This window comes from Colobus angolensis, unplaced genomic scaffold (assembly GCF_000951035.1).
Source record: "Colobus angolensis palliatus isolate OR3802 unplaced genomic scaffold, Cang.pa_1.0 Scaffold143, whole genome shotgun sequence".
In the NCBI taxonomy this organism is placed as follows: domain Eukaryota; kingdom Metazoa; phylum Chordata; class Mammalia; order Primates; family Cercopithecidae; genus Colobus; species Colobus angolensis.
The window spans coordinates 2,203,130-2,221,136 of NW_012114522.1; the positions used below are offsets into that span (position 1 = coordinate 2,203,130).

At 54.1% G+C, this 18,007-nt stretch overlaps 1 protein-coding gene across 1 annotated transcript in view; it reads right to left on the reverse strand.

Moving 5' to 3' along the window:
* SORCS2 (sortilin-related VPS10 domain containing receptor 2) overlaps window positions 1-18,007 on the reverse strand; it is a gene marked incomplete at its 5' end in the record, with an annotated part of 563,000 nt that overhangs the window by 10,724 nt on the left and 534,269 nt on the right. Inside the window, 8 exons of the mRNA XM_011935447.1 lie at window positions 1,712-1,837; window positions 2,942-3,054; window positions 4,774-4,897; window positions 6,386-6,519; window positions 7,508-7,694; window positions 13,548-13,719; window positions 16,396-16,524; window positions 17,337-17,470. Coding sequence (XP_011790837.1) covers window positions 1,712-1,837; window positions 2,942-3,054; window positions 4,774-4,897; window positions 6,386-6,519; window positions 7,508-7,694; window positions 13,548-13,719; window positions 16,396-16,524; window positions 17,337-17,470 — 1,119 coding nt within the window. The remainder of the gene's footprint in view (window positions 1-1,711; window positions 1,838-2,941; window positions 3,055-4,773; window positions 4,898-6,385; window positions 6,520-7,507; window positions 7,695-13,547; window positions 13,720-16,395; window positions 16,525-17,336; window positions 17,471-18,007) is intronic.

Sequence of the window (18,007 nt, forward strand, 5' to 3'; positions counted from 1 at the left end):
CTTAGTGTGTAGAAGCGCTTCTGCTGTTTGATCGCCTCTGGTCCTTTCCGACAGTGGCCCTCACCAAGCCACACTTCTCATGTCTGTAAAATGGGACGTGGCACCAGGTGGCATGCTGGAGTGTGCACTGTCCTTCCCCTGCGCTGGCCACGCCTTCCAGATCACCTGAGTGAGCGTCGGTCTCCATGACCAGTGCAGGCTATGTGAGCTTCTGGTTCATTTTTAGAAACTGATAGTAACATTTACTCTTTTTTTTTTTTTTTTTTTGAGGCGGAGTCTCGCTCTGCCGCCCGGGCTGGAGTGCAGTGGCCAGATCTCAGCTCACTGCAAGCTCCGCCTCCCAGGTTCCCGCCATTCTCCTGCCTCAGCCTCCCGAGTAGCTGGGACTACAGACGCCCGCCACCTCGCCCGGCTAGTTTTTTGTATTTTTAGTAGAGACGGGGTTTCACCGTGTTCGCCAGGATGGTCTCGATCTCCTGACCTCGTGATCCACCCGTCTCGGCCTCCCAAAGTGCTGGGATTACAGGCTTGAGCCACCGTGCCCGGCAACATTTACTCTTTTAAAGTGTACAATTTAATGCATTTTAGTATATTCCCTAAGTTGTGCAAGCATTACCACTATCTAATTCCTGCACATTTTCATCCTCTCCCAAAGAATCCCCTAGCCTTAGCAGCAACTCCCCATGCACTCTCCCCCAGCCCCTGGCAACCATTCATCTATTTCTGTCTCTATGGATTTGCCTGTTCTGGGCATTTAATGTGAATGGAATCGCACACCACGTGGTCTTTTGCAACTGGCCTCTGTCACTTAGCATCATGTTTTCAAGGTTCGTTCATGCTGTCAGAGGTGTCAAGGGCTTCATTCCTTTTGGTGGTCAAAGAATATTCCATTGTAAGGTTGGACCACCATTTGTTTCTTCAGCAGCTGATGAACACTTTTTGGTTATGATGAGTAATGCTGCTGTGAATCCATGTACTGTGGATGTATGTTTTTGCTTCTCTTGGGTATATACCCATAAGTGGACTTGCTGGGTCATGTGGTAACTTAGGTATAACTTATTGAGGAACTTCCAGCCTGATTTGTCCAGCAGCTGAACCCTTTCCAACAGCAACGTGAGAGGTTCCAAGTTCTCTGCTTCCTTGCCAACACTTGAAATTTTCTGCTTTTTAATTTTAGCCACCCTAGTGGGTGTGAAGGGATTCTGGTTCATCTTTGAGTCCCCTTCCCACACCTGTCACATGGGAGGTCTTTTATCCCCTCCATGAGGGCTATTTGGAAGCTGTCCTTTGCAATAAAGACATTTGCTAACTGCATGGGGGCTGACTTCTGCTCGGCCCTGAAACCCACATCCTCGGGTGTCTCCCTGACACTGCTTACCCTCATTTCCCAGTGCCCCTGGCAGTCAGGTTGGGGCCATGTGACCATCTCCAGCCAATGACATGGGAAAGGAAGTGAGCGAGTCCCCCTGGGAGGTGGTCCAGCCTGTGCCCTCCCCCCAACTACCACTGCTGCAGTGACCTTAGAGGCTGTGCGACTTCCAGAGGGTGTAGCCACAGGTGGACGAGGTCTAGCCACGCTGGGTCAGACTGTGATGCAGCGAGAAAGATACCTTTATGCCATAAGCCACTGAGACGTCCCTGCTTGTTGTAAATGGCCCGAGCCCTGGGCTGCACAGGGAGGACCTGGGAGTCCAATGGCCACAGGACATACCTTATCACTCGAGAGGCTCCTCTTCCTCGTGGGCCTGGGAGGGGGCAGGAGCACGTAAAGGTCGGCCAAAGTGGGCAGCCCCGGCTTCAGCACGGTCACCAGCAGCTCCTGAGGGACGCTGGTCTCCTGTGGGGAGAGGTCAGCCACTTTGGTCCGCTTGTCTTCCTCACCCCTTGCCTCACCCTGGGGCCCCCACGAACACCCTCTCTCCCTTCTTGGCCTGAGTCCTGGACACCTGTCCCGCAGACCATTCCTGACCCCTGCATGGCATGGGGATCATTCCAGGGTCCCAGGGTGCCCTGAGCTACCTCCTGCACCCAGCTGCCCAGGGCCCTCAGCCCTGCCCTTCAGGCCCTGTGCCCACACACTGGCTTCCCCTTGGCCAGGCCTGGCCCTCAGTCCGTTCTTCAGACCATGACTAGAGTGAGCCAGCACCTTCCTCCCTGGCTGATGTCCTCCATGACAAGGCTCTTGACCACACCATTCCAGGTCTGTGACCCAGCCCCACTGACTCCGGCCACCTCTCCCTTCCCACTCCCAACACCCCAGGCCCAGCCAGGGCAGCACACCCACAGAGAACGCTCTCAACCCATAGGCGCTGCTCATGTAGGTGCCTCTGCCTCCTGGAAGTCCCGTTCCACACACTTCCATCTGGCAAACCCCTATTCATCCTTCAGTGCCCAGGACCCTTTTACCGGCGTTCTTCACAGGAGGGAGCCTAGTTAGAGAGGCCTCAGCCTGTGACAGCCCCAGATGGCTCTACAGGACTGGTCCTTTCTCACAGGGGGGTCAAGGGCCGTGGGTGTGCTGCAGCCCGCCCTGATGTCTGCCTCCCGGGAGCTCCCTGAGGGCAGTGGGCACACTGGGTTTCATATCTGGCCCAGAAGAGAAGTTCAGTGAATGAAGGAAAATTGCTTTAAAGAGACTCTGGAGCACTGGAGGACGGTCTCCCACAAATGGCAGGTGATCCCTGGACTGTGTGCGTGGAGGGTGCCTATGGTCCCTCCCCTGTAAGGTGGCGCTCCAGCTGCAGGTCCCCCTGAACGAGGGCAGTGCTGCCTACCCCCACCCACAGCTTTCAACACCCCCAGCTAGCCCAAAGGCCAGAGCATCGTGTGCAGGGGCAGTGCCACCCGCCTCTCCTTGCCCTGGGTGCCCCGGTGCCCTTGGGCTTCTCTGGATGCCAGAAGCACCGCAGGGCTGGGGAGGCTCCAAGCTCTGGGTGGACACCTTGGAGAGCAGCCGGGTGACCACGAGGCCCACGTCTTCCCTCCACTCAGGCGTGTTGGGGTTGTAGGCATCCAGCTCCTTGGAAAACTGCAGAGGCACGACCTGAAATTGATCTGGAAAGAGGCAGAGAAAGGAGACTGGTCAGTCCTGAACAGCCTGGCTCAGACAGCTCCAGGGTGGGGATCGGGGCAGCCACATGCCCTGGATGGTCCCAGGAGGCCCTTGATTCAGATCCCAGGGCCCAGCAGCCCCATCATCTTCTCAAGCAGGCCGAGAGCAGCCCTGATTTTGTATTTGGAAACCAACTCCTTCCCTGGAGGCCAGCAGTGGTGGTCTGTCCCAGACAGGACCCATGTTACTGGCTGCCATCTTATAACAGCAGCGACAAAGATGCCCGTGACGATGACAAAGACGCGCTGACCCAGGAGGGAGGCCTGGTGTGCGTCGAGCCTGCTCTGTGAGATTTGCTTCCTTGACTCACAAGGATGAACACAGCCTATGCGGCCAGCCTCTCACCCATCAGGGATCCATGGACTTCAACTGGCTGGTCCTCCCAGCAGATTAAGAGTCCCTTGTGAGCAGGGGCCCTGTCTTCTTCTCCTTCTCCCACATTTCCCATGGTCCATGGCTCAGAGCCCATTTTTAAAGTCATCAGGGGCCTCAGAGCTACATTTTAACCTCTCTACTTCTCAGGCCTCAGTTTTCTCACATGTAAAGTGGGAGGAGGCTGTGCAGGGCTGAGGCACTCAAGGGACAAGTGCTTTGAGAACTGCAAACCCAACATCTTACAATGAGGGTGGTGATGGCCTTTGCAAAGCTCCCAGCCCAGCAGTGAATGAAGAGTAGCCAAAGGCAGCCTCCTCCAGGGTATGAGGGGCCTGTGTAGGCAGCCCAACCCTCTGTACACTTGTCCAACTAAATATTTAACTGATGGCTGCTGTCCACAGTAGAGGCTGTTCTTAAAGCAAAATGAGGGTTTATTGCTGTGATGATGGTGGCAATGAGATCTGCCTCCTTAACAAGGGGGGGTCTCCTTCAGTCTTAGGACCAATTGGTATTGTAAATATCTCCCATAGATAAATAAGGATGCAGATTCAGAAAAGGAGGCTCAGTGCTTCTACAAACAGGAGTCCTCTTTTTTTTTTGAGACGGAGTCTCGCTCTGTCACCCAGGCTGGAGTACAGTGGCCGGATCTCAGCTCACTGCAAGCTCTGCCTCCCGGGTTTACGCCATTCTCCTGCCTCAGCCTCCCGAGTAGCTGGGACTACAGGCGCCCGCCACCTCGCCCGGCTAATTTTTTGTATTTTTTAGTAGAGACGGGGTTTCATCGTGTTAGCCAGGATGGTCTCGATCTCCTGACCTCGTGATCCGCCCGTCTCGGCCTCCCAAAGTGCTGGGATTACAGGCTTGAGCCACCGCGCCCGGCCAAACAGGAGTCCTCTTTAAGCTGCAATCATGAGACAATGCTCAGGCTCGGCCGGAGGTGCCAAGAGGACAGAGGCCCTGGAGGCAGGCAGAGCCCGTGCCCAAAACTGGCTGTCTTGCTGCCGGGTGACCTTGTCCCTGGTGTGTTGTGTCCCATGAGTGTCTTGGGACACAGGAGTTATCAGTATTTATTTTACAGATGGGGAAACTGAGGCCAGAGAGACCGGGAGACTTTGCCCAGGCCACACAGCCAGGGCAGGGCTGTGTTTATCCAGCCCCTCCCTCCCCACCCCAGGGCCACCCAGGGTGACCAGCAAATTCTTGGCTTATGAGACCCATGTGGCCTGGCCTCCTGGACTGCAGCAGAGACGCAGAGGCCGTGCTGCCAGACCCTGGGAAAGACTCACCCAGCACACGGAGGACCCTGGAGTCCTGCAGCACCGAGTTCCCACAGGCGGCCTGCACCGTCACACGCACGTCGCCCGTGTCCGAAAACCGCGTTGTCACAGAATTATCCAGGGAAAGGAGGGGCTGCAGGGACACAGCAGGGCTCAGGGGTCTGGCCGAGTGAGGCAGCGGCCATGGGGGACGCTGGCCTGTGGTTGCTGCCTCACTGAGAGCATTGCTGTCCCCTTGTTCCCATCAGCAAATGGGCCTGTTATGGACGTCCTGTGGTGGCAGCACCCAGGGAGGTACGGGACGGGCAGCTGGTTCTTTTTTTTTTTTTTGAGACGGAGTCTTGTTCTGTTGCCCAGGCTGGAGGACAGTGGCACAATCTCGGCTCACTGCAACCTCCGCCTCCTGGGCTCAAGTATTCTCCCACCTCAGCCTCCCATGTATCTGGGCCTACAGACATATGCACCACCATGCCCGGTTAATTTTTGTATTTTTAGTAGAGATAGGTTTTCACCATGTTAGCCAGGTTGGTCTCAAAACCCCGACCTCGTGGGCACCTGGTTATAAGCCAGCACAGCACGAACATGAGATCCCAGCACCCCCCTTCCTTCTCGACGCTCTCCAGGCCCGCCCCCCACAGGCATTTAGGAGGCTCGATGTGGCTGCCGGGCTGGGCCTTCACTTGCTGACGTGATCTTCCCATCCCCACACATGGCCACAGCTGTGTGGATGAGCCATGGCTCCGTCATCCATGGCACCAAGCCAGTGCCCAGCTTGGGACCCAGCAATGGGGATGGTGCACACTCAGCGGGGGTGGGGGGGGGCGCCATGTTGCCGCAGAGACAGGAGAGGCCACCCCCATAGGTGTGGATGTGGAGGCGGAGGCTCTGCCAGGTGAAGTGACATCTATGGAGCATTCAGCTGGAAGTGGCAGAGCCGAGACTTGAACCCAGACCCTGAGCTCCTTCTCAGACCCTCCCCATTCTAGAGAAACATAATCCAGAGCCCACAGCCCCTGCCCTTGCTGGGCCTGTGTCAGGGTGGTCAGTTGCTGGTAGGGGGCTTCCTGGGCTTCCTGGTGGTGCTGGGCTGTTTGCTGAATGAGTGGAAGATGCCCCTCACTGGGTCTTGCCCCCAGTCCAGGCATTCTGCTAATTTGGACTCTCTCCTGCTCAAGGACTATCTGTGGCTCCCCACTGCAGACAGGGTACAACCCAGGCCTCTGAGTGAGGCTTCTGAGCCCCCTTGACCTCTTCTTCTGTAAAGCCTTCCCTGAGCCTCTCACTGCAAATGCTCTCCTTTCCAGGAGCTCTCATGCAGCCCAGCTACCCGTCCCTGTGACTTCTACCACCCCCAACTCAAGTCAGCCACCATGTTCCCATCTCTTTCCCAGGAAGAGGCAGGGTCTAGTCTGACTCATCTGGCACCATTGAGCAGATGGGCCCTGAACAGGCACCCACGGGCGGTGTGTCCCTCTCAATTGCCCCAGGAGGGGCCCAAGAGTGAGGAGTGCGCCCTACACTGGTTCCTTCTGCTGAAAACCCGGGGCCATGCTCTGCTTTACTGTGCACCTTGTGGGGAGCCGGCGGGAAGAAGGGCTGAGCGGGGGCAAAGCCAGCACACCTGCAAGCTATGGCCGATCCACCAGTAGAAGACGGTGAGGTTGGGGTTCAAGGGAAGCAGCACAGCTGTGAGGTTCACCTCCTGGTTGATGCCAATGACAGGAACTACCTCCAGGTAGAGGGCCTGCAGGGGGGCTGTGGGGACCCAAAAAGGCCAGAGTTATTTCATTTCAGAGGCCGCTTAGTGATCACTGTCACCAGCAACTTCATTGCTACCACCACTATCACTACCACCACTATCACCACCCCCACCGTCACCACCACCACTATCACCATCACCAACACCACCAGCATCACTACCACCACCATCACCATAACAACCACCACTGTCACCATTATCACCACACCTCCACCACCATAATCACTGCCATCACCATCACCAGTACCATGACCACCACCATCACCATCACCACCATCACCACCATCCATCCTGCCATTACTATCACCATCTATCCCAACCACCATCTATCCCAACCACTACTGTTACCATCATCACCACCACCCTATCACCACCACCACTATCATCACTGCCCTCACCACCACCATCACCAACACCACCACAATCACCAACACCACCACCCTATCACCACCATCATCACCATTACTACCACTACTGTTACCATCATCACCACCACCCTATCACCACCATCACCACCACCACTGCCACCATTATCACCACCACCATCATCATCACTGCCATCACCACCACCATCACTACCATCATCACCATCCTCACCACAATTATCACCACCATCACCAACACCACCACCAGTGTCACCATCATCACTACCACCTCCACTATAATCATCATGACTACCATCACCACCGTCACCAGCACTGCTATCACCACCATCACCACCATCACCACCTGTATCACCACTACCACCATCACCACCACCACTGCCACCACTATCATCAACATCACTGCCAGCTCCCAGCACTGCCCTACTATTGTATGGGTCATCGGGGTGCGAGTTGGAGCCCAGCCTCCCTGCCCTTGGGTTCACCGTCCTGAGTACCAGGGACCTAGAGCAGTCCCAAGGGAGTCCCTGTGTTTCCCCCAAAGCCAGTTTCTCTGTCTCAAAGGGAGTGACCCTTGGCCTCAAAGGGGCGATAAACTTACAGTTGACCTGGACAAAGAGCACTGCCTCATCGTGGCCCGCCATGTTCTCTGCCCTGACGGACACGCGGTAGATGCCGGGGCTCTCATAGCGGTGCTGGATGGGCTCCCCGGTCAGTGTAAGGTTCACGTACATGGCCTTGAAGCCGTCCCCAAGGTCCACTTGGTACTTGGTGGTCAGGACGTCGCCCTGCAGGGAAACACCATGTAGCCACTCAGGAGTGGGCCTTGAAGCTGAGGGGCCAGAGTGGCTCATTCACTCACTCATTCATTCATTCCCGCCCTCTTTCCTTGAAATGAGTGGCTTCTGGGGACCCCAGGGGAGCAGGCCTGGTTTTGCCCTGGAGATTCTGCCTGGAGTGTGGGGCTGGCCAAGGCAGCTGGTTAACCAGGAGACTGTGGCCCAGGGGCATTTCAGAACAATCACCCAGCAGCAGAGAGGGAGAGGGAGAGGGAGAGGCCCAAGGGTGTCATCAGAGAGCAGCAAGGGGGCAGTCAGGGCCCCAGGGAGACCCTCTGAGGCCCGTGCCAGCGATGGAGCCAGGAGGGTGAGGGGCCTCTCACAGTGTGGAGGGTTCTGGCAGGGGAGAGGCACACATCTGGAAGTGCCTAAGCTGCCTGCCTGGAAACCAAGCAGGATTTTCCCTTCTGGGAGACTGCGGTTCCTAATTTTCTCTTTCTCAGACCATGCAGTACCAGGGGTGACGCTGAGATGGGGCAGGGTGGGTGCAGAGAAGAGCTCCCACCAACTGCCATCTCTGTGTGGCACCGAGTCACCCACAGAGGCCTCTCCACCATCTCCTTCCATCTTCCAATAACAACATTTTCCTCGCCGAGTCGGGGATTGAGTGAAGGAAACAGGAACTTCTTCGACTTTATGGCTCATGATCACATTCTCCCTCCCTCCCTCCCTCCTCTCCTCCCCTTCCCTCTTCCTTCCTCATCAGTACCAGGGACAGGAGGAAACCATTTCCTAGTGGTGATGAAGGAAACAGCATGATTACTAACCACTTAGCCATCTTCTCAGTTTATACCAGCCAAATGTTGAAAGTTGATAGAAAACTTTTACGTAAATTCTGTTCACTTAACTTTCTCCAGACATGGTAAATTGGGTTGCTTAGTGTCTCCCCAAAATTCACGTCTACCAGGAACCTCAGAATGTGACCCCATTCAGAAATAGGGTCTTTACAGGTGTCATTAGCTAAGATGAGGTCATACTGGATTAGGGTGGGCCCTAAATCCAACAACAAGCATCTGTGTAAGAGAAAAGAGAGGGAGATTTGGGCACAGATGGAGGCTGCATGGAGGTGGAGGCAAAGGCAGGAGTGACTCTGCCAGGGGCCAAGGAGTGCCGGGAGCCCCGGAAGATGGAGGAGGTGCAAATGGATTGTCCTTTGGAGCTTTGCATTGGTTCAGGCCACCCAGCATGAGGTCATTTGTTATGGGGTCCCCAGGAAAAAGGCTGCAGGGTGCTCTGTTCTCCGCATTTGACAGGTTAGAAGACTGAGGCTCTCCAAAGTCCAGGAGCCAGGAGGCTGCTCGCTGTTTGTGGTTCTCTCTGTTTAAAGGCAGCCTCTCAGGGTCGGGGGGTGATGAGAGAAAGTGCTCGAGTCTGAGCTGCTTCCACGGAGGGAGGGGTTTACTGTGCTAATCCTGGGAAGGAGAAGGCATGTGTGACCCAGAGTCAGGACCCATGATCCGCTCACCCTGGGTGAGGCGCCAGCTCTCGGGGCCTTGTGTTTCTGCCTTTAAGTGCTGCACTGATGCACATTTAACTACTTAAACATTTTCCTTGGTTAAAATAACTTGTCCTTTTTCCTCCTAACCACAAATTCTCAAGGTAGAAAATAATATGCCATAATAATATACTATAATACAAGGTAGTATATTCTCAAGGTAGAAAATAATATAAAATACAAATAGCAAATCAAAGAAAAAGAAAAAAACGAAATCTCACCATAACACCTGCCATTCACATCTTGGTATATTTCATTTAGATCCATCATTATTACTGGTGCTTAAAAAAATTAAACACTTTCTTCTGAGATAATGGTAGGTGCCTACGTAGTTGTACGGAATGATACAGATCCACCCCGTGTGCCCCGTGCCCGGCTCTCCCCAAGGCTAACATCTTGCCAAACGATAGTATGACAACTAGGAGGTTGACATTGATACAGGAAGGAGACAGGACAATTCAGCCACCACTAGGACCCCACCGGGTGTCCTCTGCAGACACACCCACTTCCCCGCATTAGCCCACCTCCATGGTAACCACCAATCTTTCTCCATTTCTATAATTTTGATGATAATTTCTATTCTCTTTCTCCATTTCTGTATTTGAAGAGTGTTATGTGAATGAGTTGTACAGCAGGGAATCACATGGGAGTGGCTTTTTTCACTCGGCATAATCCACTTGAGGCTCATCCAGGTTGTTGCACGTATTTTTTTTTTTTGAGACAGAGTCTCGCTCTGTCGCCCAGGCTGGAGTGCAATGGCGTGTTCTTGGCTCACTGCAAACTCCGCCCCCCAGGTTCAAGCCATTCTCCTGCCTCAGCCTCTCGAGGAGCTGGGACTACAGGCACCCGCCACCACGCCTGGCTAATTTTTTTGTATTTTTAGTAGAGACGGGGTTTCACCATGTTAGCCAGGAGGGTCTCGATCTCCTGACCTCGTGATCCGCCTGCCTCGGCCACCCAAAGTGTTGGGATTACAGGCGTGAGCCACCGTGCCCGGCTTTTTTTTTAAAGGGTGTCTCACTCTGTTGCCCAGGCTGGAGTACAGTGGTGGGATCTTGGCTCACTGCAACCTCCAACTCCCAGGTTCAAGTGATTCTCGAGCCTCAGCCTCCCAAGTAGCTGGGATTACAGACATGCACCACCACACCTGGCTAAGCTTTGTATTTTTAGTAGAGACAGGGTTTCACCATGTTGGCCAGGCTGGTCTCGAACTCCTGACCTCAGCTGATCCACCCACCTCGGCCTCCCAAACTGCTGCGATCACAGGCGTGAGACACTGTGCCTGACCCTGCTGCAGGTATTAATAATGGATTCCTTTTCATTGCAGCATGGTATCTCAGCATGGGTGCACCCCAGCCTGTGCAAACATTTGCCCATTGCAGGGCCTCTGGGCGGTTTGAGTTTCTGGCCTTTATGAATAACACTGCTATGAACAGACACACACAGGTTTTTGGGTGAAGAGAAGTCTTCATTTCTCTGGTATGACTGCCACGAGTGCAAGTGCTCAGTCCTCTGCTCCTTGCATGTTGAGTTCGTTAAGAAACTGCTGAAGTGTTTTCCAGAACACCTGTGGCATTCTCCAGTCTCCTCAGCCATGCATGAGTGATCCAGTGCCCTTCCCTGCATCTTCACCAGTACTTTGTGTTGGCGCTGTTTTTAATGTCAGTCATTCTGATAGGTGTGCAGTGTTTCTGGCTGTGGGCTTCCCTGGTGGCTGATGGTGCTGACCCTCTTTTCGTGTGCTTACCTGTCGTCTGTCCATTCTCCTTGTGAAACGTCTTTTCAGTTTTTCTGCTCATTTTCTAACTGGATGGTTTGTTTCCTTGCTGTTGAGTGTTCTTCCTCTAGTCTAGGTACTGGTCCTTGTTGGATACGTGGTTTGCAAATATTTTCTCTCACTCTGTAGCTTGCCTTTCATCTTCTTAACATGGGTGTTCCACAGAGCGAAAGTGACTAATCCTGAGGAAGCTCAATTTATCAACTTTCCTTTTGACTGGCTTTGAGTGTGAAGTCTGAGGACTCTTCTTCTAGCCCTAGATATTCTCTCCTGTGGTTTTTCTAAAAGGTTTATGATTTTCACATGCTACATTTAGATCTAGGCAATTTTGAGTTCATTTTTCTGTCGGGCGTGAGGTTGAAGTTGAGGTTCATTATTATTGGATGAATAAGCCCTTCCCTCAGTGAGTTGTTTTTGCACCAACATCAAACATCCCTCGGACATATTTACATGGGTTTATTCCTGGGGCCTCTATCAGACCTTCTTTTTAATTCTTAAGATATTTACAAAACTCAGACTCCCCTAAACCCAGTGTTGTTTGCAAGAGTAGGTTGGCCTATGTGTGTGAGAGAGCGTATGTTTGAGTGTGTACAAATCTGTCTGCGAGTTTGAGAGTGAATACATGAGCGTGTAAGCGTATGTGTGTCTGTGTGTGAGTTTGTGTGTATGTGTGAGCGTGTGTACCAGTGAGTGTGTACATCCACCCTGGATCCCACACTCCCACCCGCTTCCCTAGCGTAGCGGGTGGCCTCTTCCTGACAGTAGGTGCACAGTGGGGTAGGAGTTGACTCTCCTCACCAGGAGCATCTTTTGATCACTCTCCTCGCTTCCATCAACTCCAGCTCCTGCCCGCAGAGCATCCCAGCCAGGGTCCCGGCCCCCTGGGCAGGTGGTAGACTGGCTCCCAGAGACTGCAGATGCGACTGCACTGCGGAGACGCCAGGCTCTAGGGGGCAGCAGAGGGCCATTTTTCCTGGATGTCGGCCCTGGACGGGCAGCCGCAGCGGGGTCCACTCTGAGGGTCCAGGCGGGACAGGCGGGGCAGCAGCTCTGTTCTCCTGCCTACCCAAGATGCTGCTGGGAACAGAGGCGCCCCAGGGCTTCCCCGGCTCTGAGGAGTGTGGGTCCCAGGGCCCGTCTCCATCAGCAGCCGCACTTGCACCAGGGAACGGCTCAGGTCTGGGGGCCCCCAGACTCGGTCTCTGTCCATGTAGAGTCTCGGGGCCAGGGACCCCAATGCCAGCCCTGCCACTCATTCCCGTGTGGCCTTGGGAGAGTGACTGCGCTGTCCGAGCCTCAGTTTCCCTAGCTATAAAGCAGGTTGGCAAGAGGATGCCACTTGAGGTGGTGCCAGGAGTACAGGCAGCGGCTGGTGCACAGCGCCCGCCATGGAGGTGCTCGGCAAGCACCGCTCTGCGTCCTCTTGGGCCTCAGTTTCCCTGTTTGCATTAGACCAAGCTCCCTGCTTTCCGGCTCCAAAGACCTTTGTCACCAACATCCCACCCCACCTATTTTGAAGGACATTTAAACAGGACACACATCATTGTGAAGCTGCACTTGCTTCATCCCCCATACCACTCACCAAAGAACCAAGTGCCCAGGAAAGCTGCGTGCCAGGAGAGCGCCCAGGGTCCTAGGCACTCACCCTCCCCTCCGGGTGCAACATGGAGGCATCGAACTCTCCTTTGCCCTTTTCTGTCATCTTGAATTTTCTGCAATGCTTGTAAATTTTTCTAGGTTTTGTTTTTGAATTTGCTACAATGAGCATTAGTTTATTCAACAATCAGAAAAATAAGCATGTTACAAATTAATTTAAAAAGACTAGAAGGAAATACAAAAAACTAACAGTTGTTACCATGGAGGACTGGGGGGCTTTTGGAGAGCTATTTATACTCTTGATATTTTGTGTGTGTTTTCCAAATGTTCTACAATGAACATTCATTATTTTTAACGTCAGAAGAAAATATAACACTTGTTCTAAAGCAAAAAAAGCAAGCCTGGGAGGCTAGGAGGAAATTTCTATCTGTGTTTTTGTGAGTATTTATATCTGTATCTGTCCATGCACACACAGGATTTATTTTTGGTTGTGTAATTATAAGTAATAGTGTTTTTAACTTTCTGTTTTTCATAAGATCCCAAATTAACTAAATCGATATAATTACAGGCTTAAAAAATGTATTGCCACCCACGGGAATGAATACATTTTATACCAAGGCCAGTAACCACACACCCTCCCCTGATGTGTGAAACCACGTCTCCTTCTGCTCTGCGGAGACCCTGATACCCCCTACATCCTACTCTATTCTCCTTCATGTCTCTCATGTCTCTTTCACTGGTAAATGCTGGTCTGGACCCAGGAAGTAGATTTCCAACCCCCTGCTGCCTCCTGCAGTCTGGACAGGCTGGCTGATGGCGATGCCCTGAGCCACTTCTAGGCGGAGGAGACACCCTTCACCATGCCCTCTGCGTGCCCAGTTGGAGCCGCCCCTGCCGGACAGTCCTGGGAGCCCGCTGGGAGGTGCTCACTCACCTGCTCCTGCCGCACCACAAACAGGACATCCTCTCCAGGCCGCACGGCCACCGCCTCGCCTTGGATGCTGACCTGCAGGCCCCGGGGCGGCGTGAGGGGGCACTGCAGCTGCGCCGGACTCTGCTGCAGGTCCACCCCACCCTCACACACGTTGGACACCACTTTCCGGTACCTGGATTGACAAGAGAGGGTCAGGGTCCACTTCAGACAGGTGGCGAGGGATGGGGCCCCATAGTCTGGGGAGGGACGTGCTCGCCACCCACAGGTGGCGTTTGGCTTCCCAGCACTAGGGCTCTACTTGCTGACTCCCAGCCACCTCCTGACTCCACCCGATTGCTGTTACAGCCCCATTTCAGAGAGGAGAACACTGAGGCTCAGAGGAGGAGGGACCGATGGTGGCAGGATGTGCTTCGGAGGTGCTGGCATCTCCGTGGTCTGATCACATTACTCACAGTAATAGTAACGGCCCTGTTACTGCTGCAGAGGGGTGTTTAAGCAGCAGCTGGAATTTCATGGTCTTTCCGAGAAAGGTGGAGGACAGAGTGCCCGAGAGGGGCTGGGGTCCTGCCTCCACCTCGCCACTGGCTCAGTGTGGCCGTAACCATGGGCACACACACTCCTCCTCCTGGGCTCCGTCTCCCTGTTCCCTTGAGAGACATGGATTGGGCAATTCGTGACTCATCGCCGCATTCATGAGACACCTATTTACTGAGCATCTATTACGGGCCAGGTACTGAGAATGGGGGTGTTTGCATGCAGCCCCTAGATGCTGGGCAGAGCAGGCCCCGTAGTGGAGAGGCAGAGGCGGACCTGAGCCGATCACATCAGAGTGAAGCCACAGCTGAGCTGGCTGGGGCACCCCTGGGGACCTGGTCCCTGACAAAGGGGCTTTCAGCTGAGACTGGAAGGGTGAGCAGGAGAAGAAAGAGCATCCCAGGCCATAGAAACAGCATGTGCAAAGGTGATACGGTGGGTGCTGAACCTGGAGGGGGAGCAGGTATGGCATGAGGCTGGAGAGGGGCCCTGGGCACCCCTAAAAGGGGTGGCCTCATCCAGCTTGCTACTTGTGAAGCTCCCTCAGGCTACACTATGAGCCTGTGAAAGCGGCGTTGCTGCCAAGGTGCTGGGGGTACCTGTCTCCCCAAGGCTGATCCCCCTCTTGTCCTCAGGGCCAAATTCTCCCAGATGGCTCTGCCGTTAAATAAGCATTCAGAAGTTGATCATGCACAAGCCCGTTTGATTAGTGCTTTGAAAGAAAATACCCTTCTCTAAGGGCTACCCACCCATGGCACCTACAGTGTGCAGATGGTATGAGGTGAAATCCTTTGCCTTGATCAAGGTCCTGGCCCTGACACTTCAGACAAGAGTCCCTGTTGTCAAGCCCTGGTGGATGTGCAACCACTGCAGTTTCATGATACATGGGTGCATGGGTAGACAGATGGATAGATAAGTAGATTGATGGACTGATGGATGGTGAGTGAATGAATAGATAGATGGTGGATGGATAGATGGATGGGTAGATGGATGAATGGATGACGGATGGATGGGTGGGTGAATAGTGGATGAATTGATGGGTAGATAGAGGGATAGGTGAATGGATGGATTGATGGATGGTGAATGAATAGATGGATGGTGGATGGATAGATGAATGGACGGATGGGTACATGGATGGATAGAGGGGTGCATGGACAGTAGCTGAATGCCTGGGAGAATGGAAGGATGAATGGAAAGATGGATGGATGAATGAATGGATGGATGAATGAATGGATGGATGGATGAATGAACAGATGATGGCTAACTGGATGATGGGTGGATAAATGGGTAGATGGGGGATGAATGAGTGATGCATGGATGGGTGGGTGGATGGCAGGAGACATGCTGGTGAGGCCAAAGCCTGCAATTTCTGGTCCTACCTCCTGTTTCCTCATGTTCCCTCAGGGAAAGTAATGGGGATTTTCCGACAAGCCCATGGGCTTTTCCCTTCCTCTCTGAAAATGTTCTCAAAGAGAAATGGAGAAATTGGGACTTCCTGATGGAGCATGTTTGGGGCCTCCTAAAGATGAAGGCTCACAGCTCTTATGTACCTAGCATTTTACATGAACTGAATCCTTCATAGCAATATGCCCAGCCTCTGGTGGAGGAAAAGCATCGTAACTGTTTGCATTTGGTGATGCTGTCCCTTCATGCACAGCTTGTGCTTAGCATACCACAGACTGAAGGAACACCTACTGTGTGTTGTGGAGCTTACAGTTCACCAAGGAGGACAATTACGTGAGTGATGACAATAACTGGGATTTGTGCTGTGACAGAGGCAAGCTTGGGGTCAGGGATGGGTGGTCAGGGAAGGCTTCCTGGAGGAAGTGCCATTTAAGCTGAGACCCGCAGGCAGCAGGAGCACCTCCAGCACCCAAGCCTTAGTAAATGGGGAAGGCCTGGTTTACTGGGCACTGGTAAATGAGGACTGGTCCTAGCTCTGCAGAGGCTCAGAAAGACCAGGGGAAGACGTGCTGCAGCAGGTGTGAGCCACGGGTGCCTTGGACCTTTTCTGTCTATTCTCTGTCCGGAGCCAACTCAAGGCAGCTATCTCCTGGCACTGGCCTACATGGGCTCAGATGGGAGAACCCCATGGGCTCCTTTGGCCTGGGAGCTAAGGGCATTCACTCATGATGTCTGGTGACTCACATGAGCCCCGCAGCCAGGTTCTGTGCTGTGAGTACAGGGCATCCTCAACTTTGGCCTCTCTTTCCCCGACTCCACTTGGGAGCTGCAGGCACCAGCATGGTTTCGGGACGGCACCGCAGCTCTGCCCCTGGGATTTAGGCAGGGAGAGGCCCACACCCACACTCACCCAAGGCTGCTGGTGTAGGTCTGGCCCAGGGCACAGTCGTCAGGCGGGGACAATGGATTAAACCAGAAGTTGGCAGAGCACTTGTTGGTGTTGGACTCTGAGGAGGGGGAGCGCTCAAATCCGTAGTCGCTGGGAAGAGGGGAGAACAGTGGTAGGTGACAGGCACAGGTGGGAACAGGAGTCAGCCAGGGTTGGGGTAGAATGTGGGGGAGCTGGGAAGGGAACCTCATGCCAAGGGTCTGCTATGCACCCATCTGTGAGGACATGAAGGAGCACCCACAGCCCCATCCCAGAGGGCAACACAGGGTAACAAGAGAGGCAAAGGGATGCTGGGAACTCAGAGAAACCTGGAGGGCTGCCTGGAGGAGGTGAGCAAATCTAAAAGGATGGACAGAGACAGTTAGGGAAAGAGAGGGAGAGGCACTGCTGGCAGGGCCCAGCCTGGGCAGCACCAGTACAGGTGGAGGAGGCTGGAATGCCAGGGGGCAGGATGAGGAGAGGTGAGGTGGGTGGCAGGTGGGTGAGCTGTTAGCCAAATTGTCCTGTGGGCACTGGGCAGTCATAGGCAGCTTTTGAGAACAACAGGGGACAGGTCGGGTGGCTTTCAGCAGAGTCCCTGGATGGAGAAGGGCCAGGGTGGATGCAGCATGTCCCCAAAACGCCCTGACCTGTTCCTCACTTTCTCCTCCTGCCTGTGAGCAGCCACTGAGAGGGTTTAAAAATGCACCACCAATTCCTTAAAGCTCCTTCCTGGAGTGTGGGCTGGTCTTGGTGACTCGGTTCTAACAGATAGAATGAGGCAGACGTGGTGGTGTGTGACTTTCACACCAGGTTATAGAAGACATTGAGGCTTCCTCCCTCACTCTGGGGGAAGTGGCCACCATGCTGTGAGGATGCTCAAGCAGCACCTGAGGCCCCGCAGCGAGGAGCCCGTCACTCACCACAGGAAGTCCGAGTCCCGGCACTCGCACACGCGGGACGTGAGCACTGAGGTGAAGCTCCTCCCTTTGATGCACCAGGACGTGGACTTTCTCTTCCGGAAACTTCTCTGCTGGCCCATGATGCAGCGGTCGCCCTGCAGCAAGAACATCAGGGTGAGGGGCTGCCAGAGACAGGTCAACTGCTCTACATGGGCTTGTGCCGCTGAGCCTGCCAGAGCCTGAAGATGGCTGATGGCTCAGGTTACAGATGGGGAAACTGAGGCCCAGAATGAGGCGTGGCATGTCTGTGGTCAAGTTGGGGAAGCCTCCCTCTCATCCCAACCCACGGGCATTCACTGAACCCCTCCTGTGTGCAGCCCTGGCTGGGCCCGAAGGGTCGCAGAGCTGCTGGAAGTACCGCCCTTTTGAGGTTCCCCTTGTCCCCTCAGGTGCTGTGCGGGAGCTGGGCCGAGCCACAGCCTTGAGGGCTCACAGCACACAGTGGATCCTCAGGGGACAATCAGGATGGGACAGGCCCACCCCATCTCCCTGCAACAGCTGCTGTGGCAGTAATAGGGGTGGGGCCGGTGAGGATGCCCAGTGGCCTGTTTTCAGGCTCCTAAACCTCCTCCTAGGCCCATCTGAGCACTTCCTTGTGAAATCCAGCTTCAGCAATGCACCCTGCTAAGGCA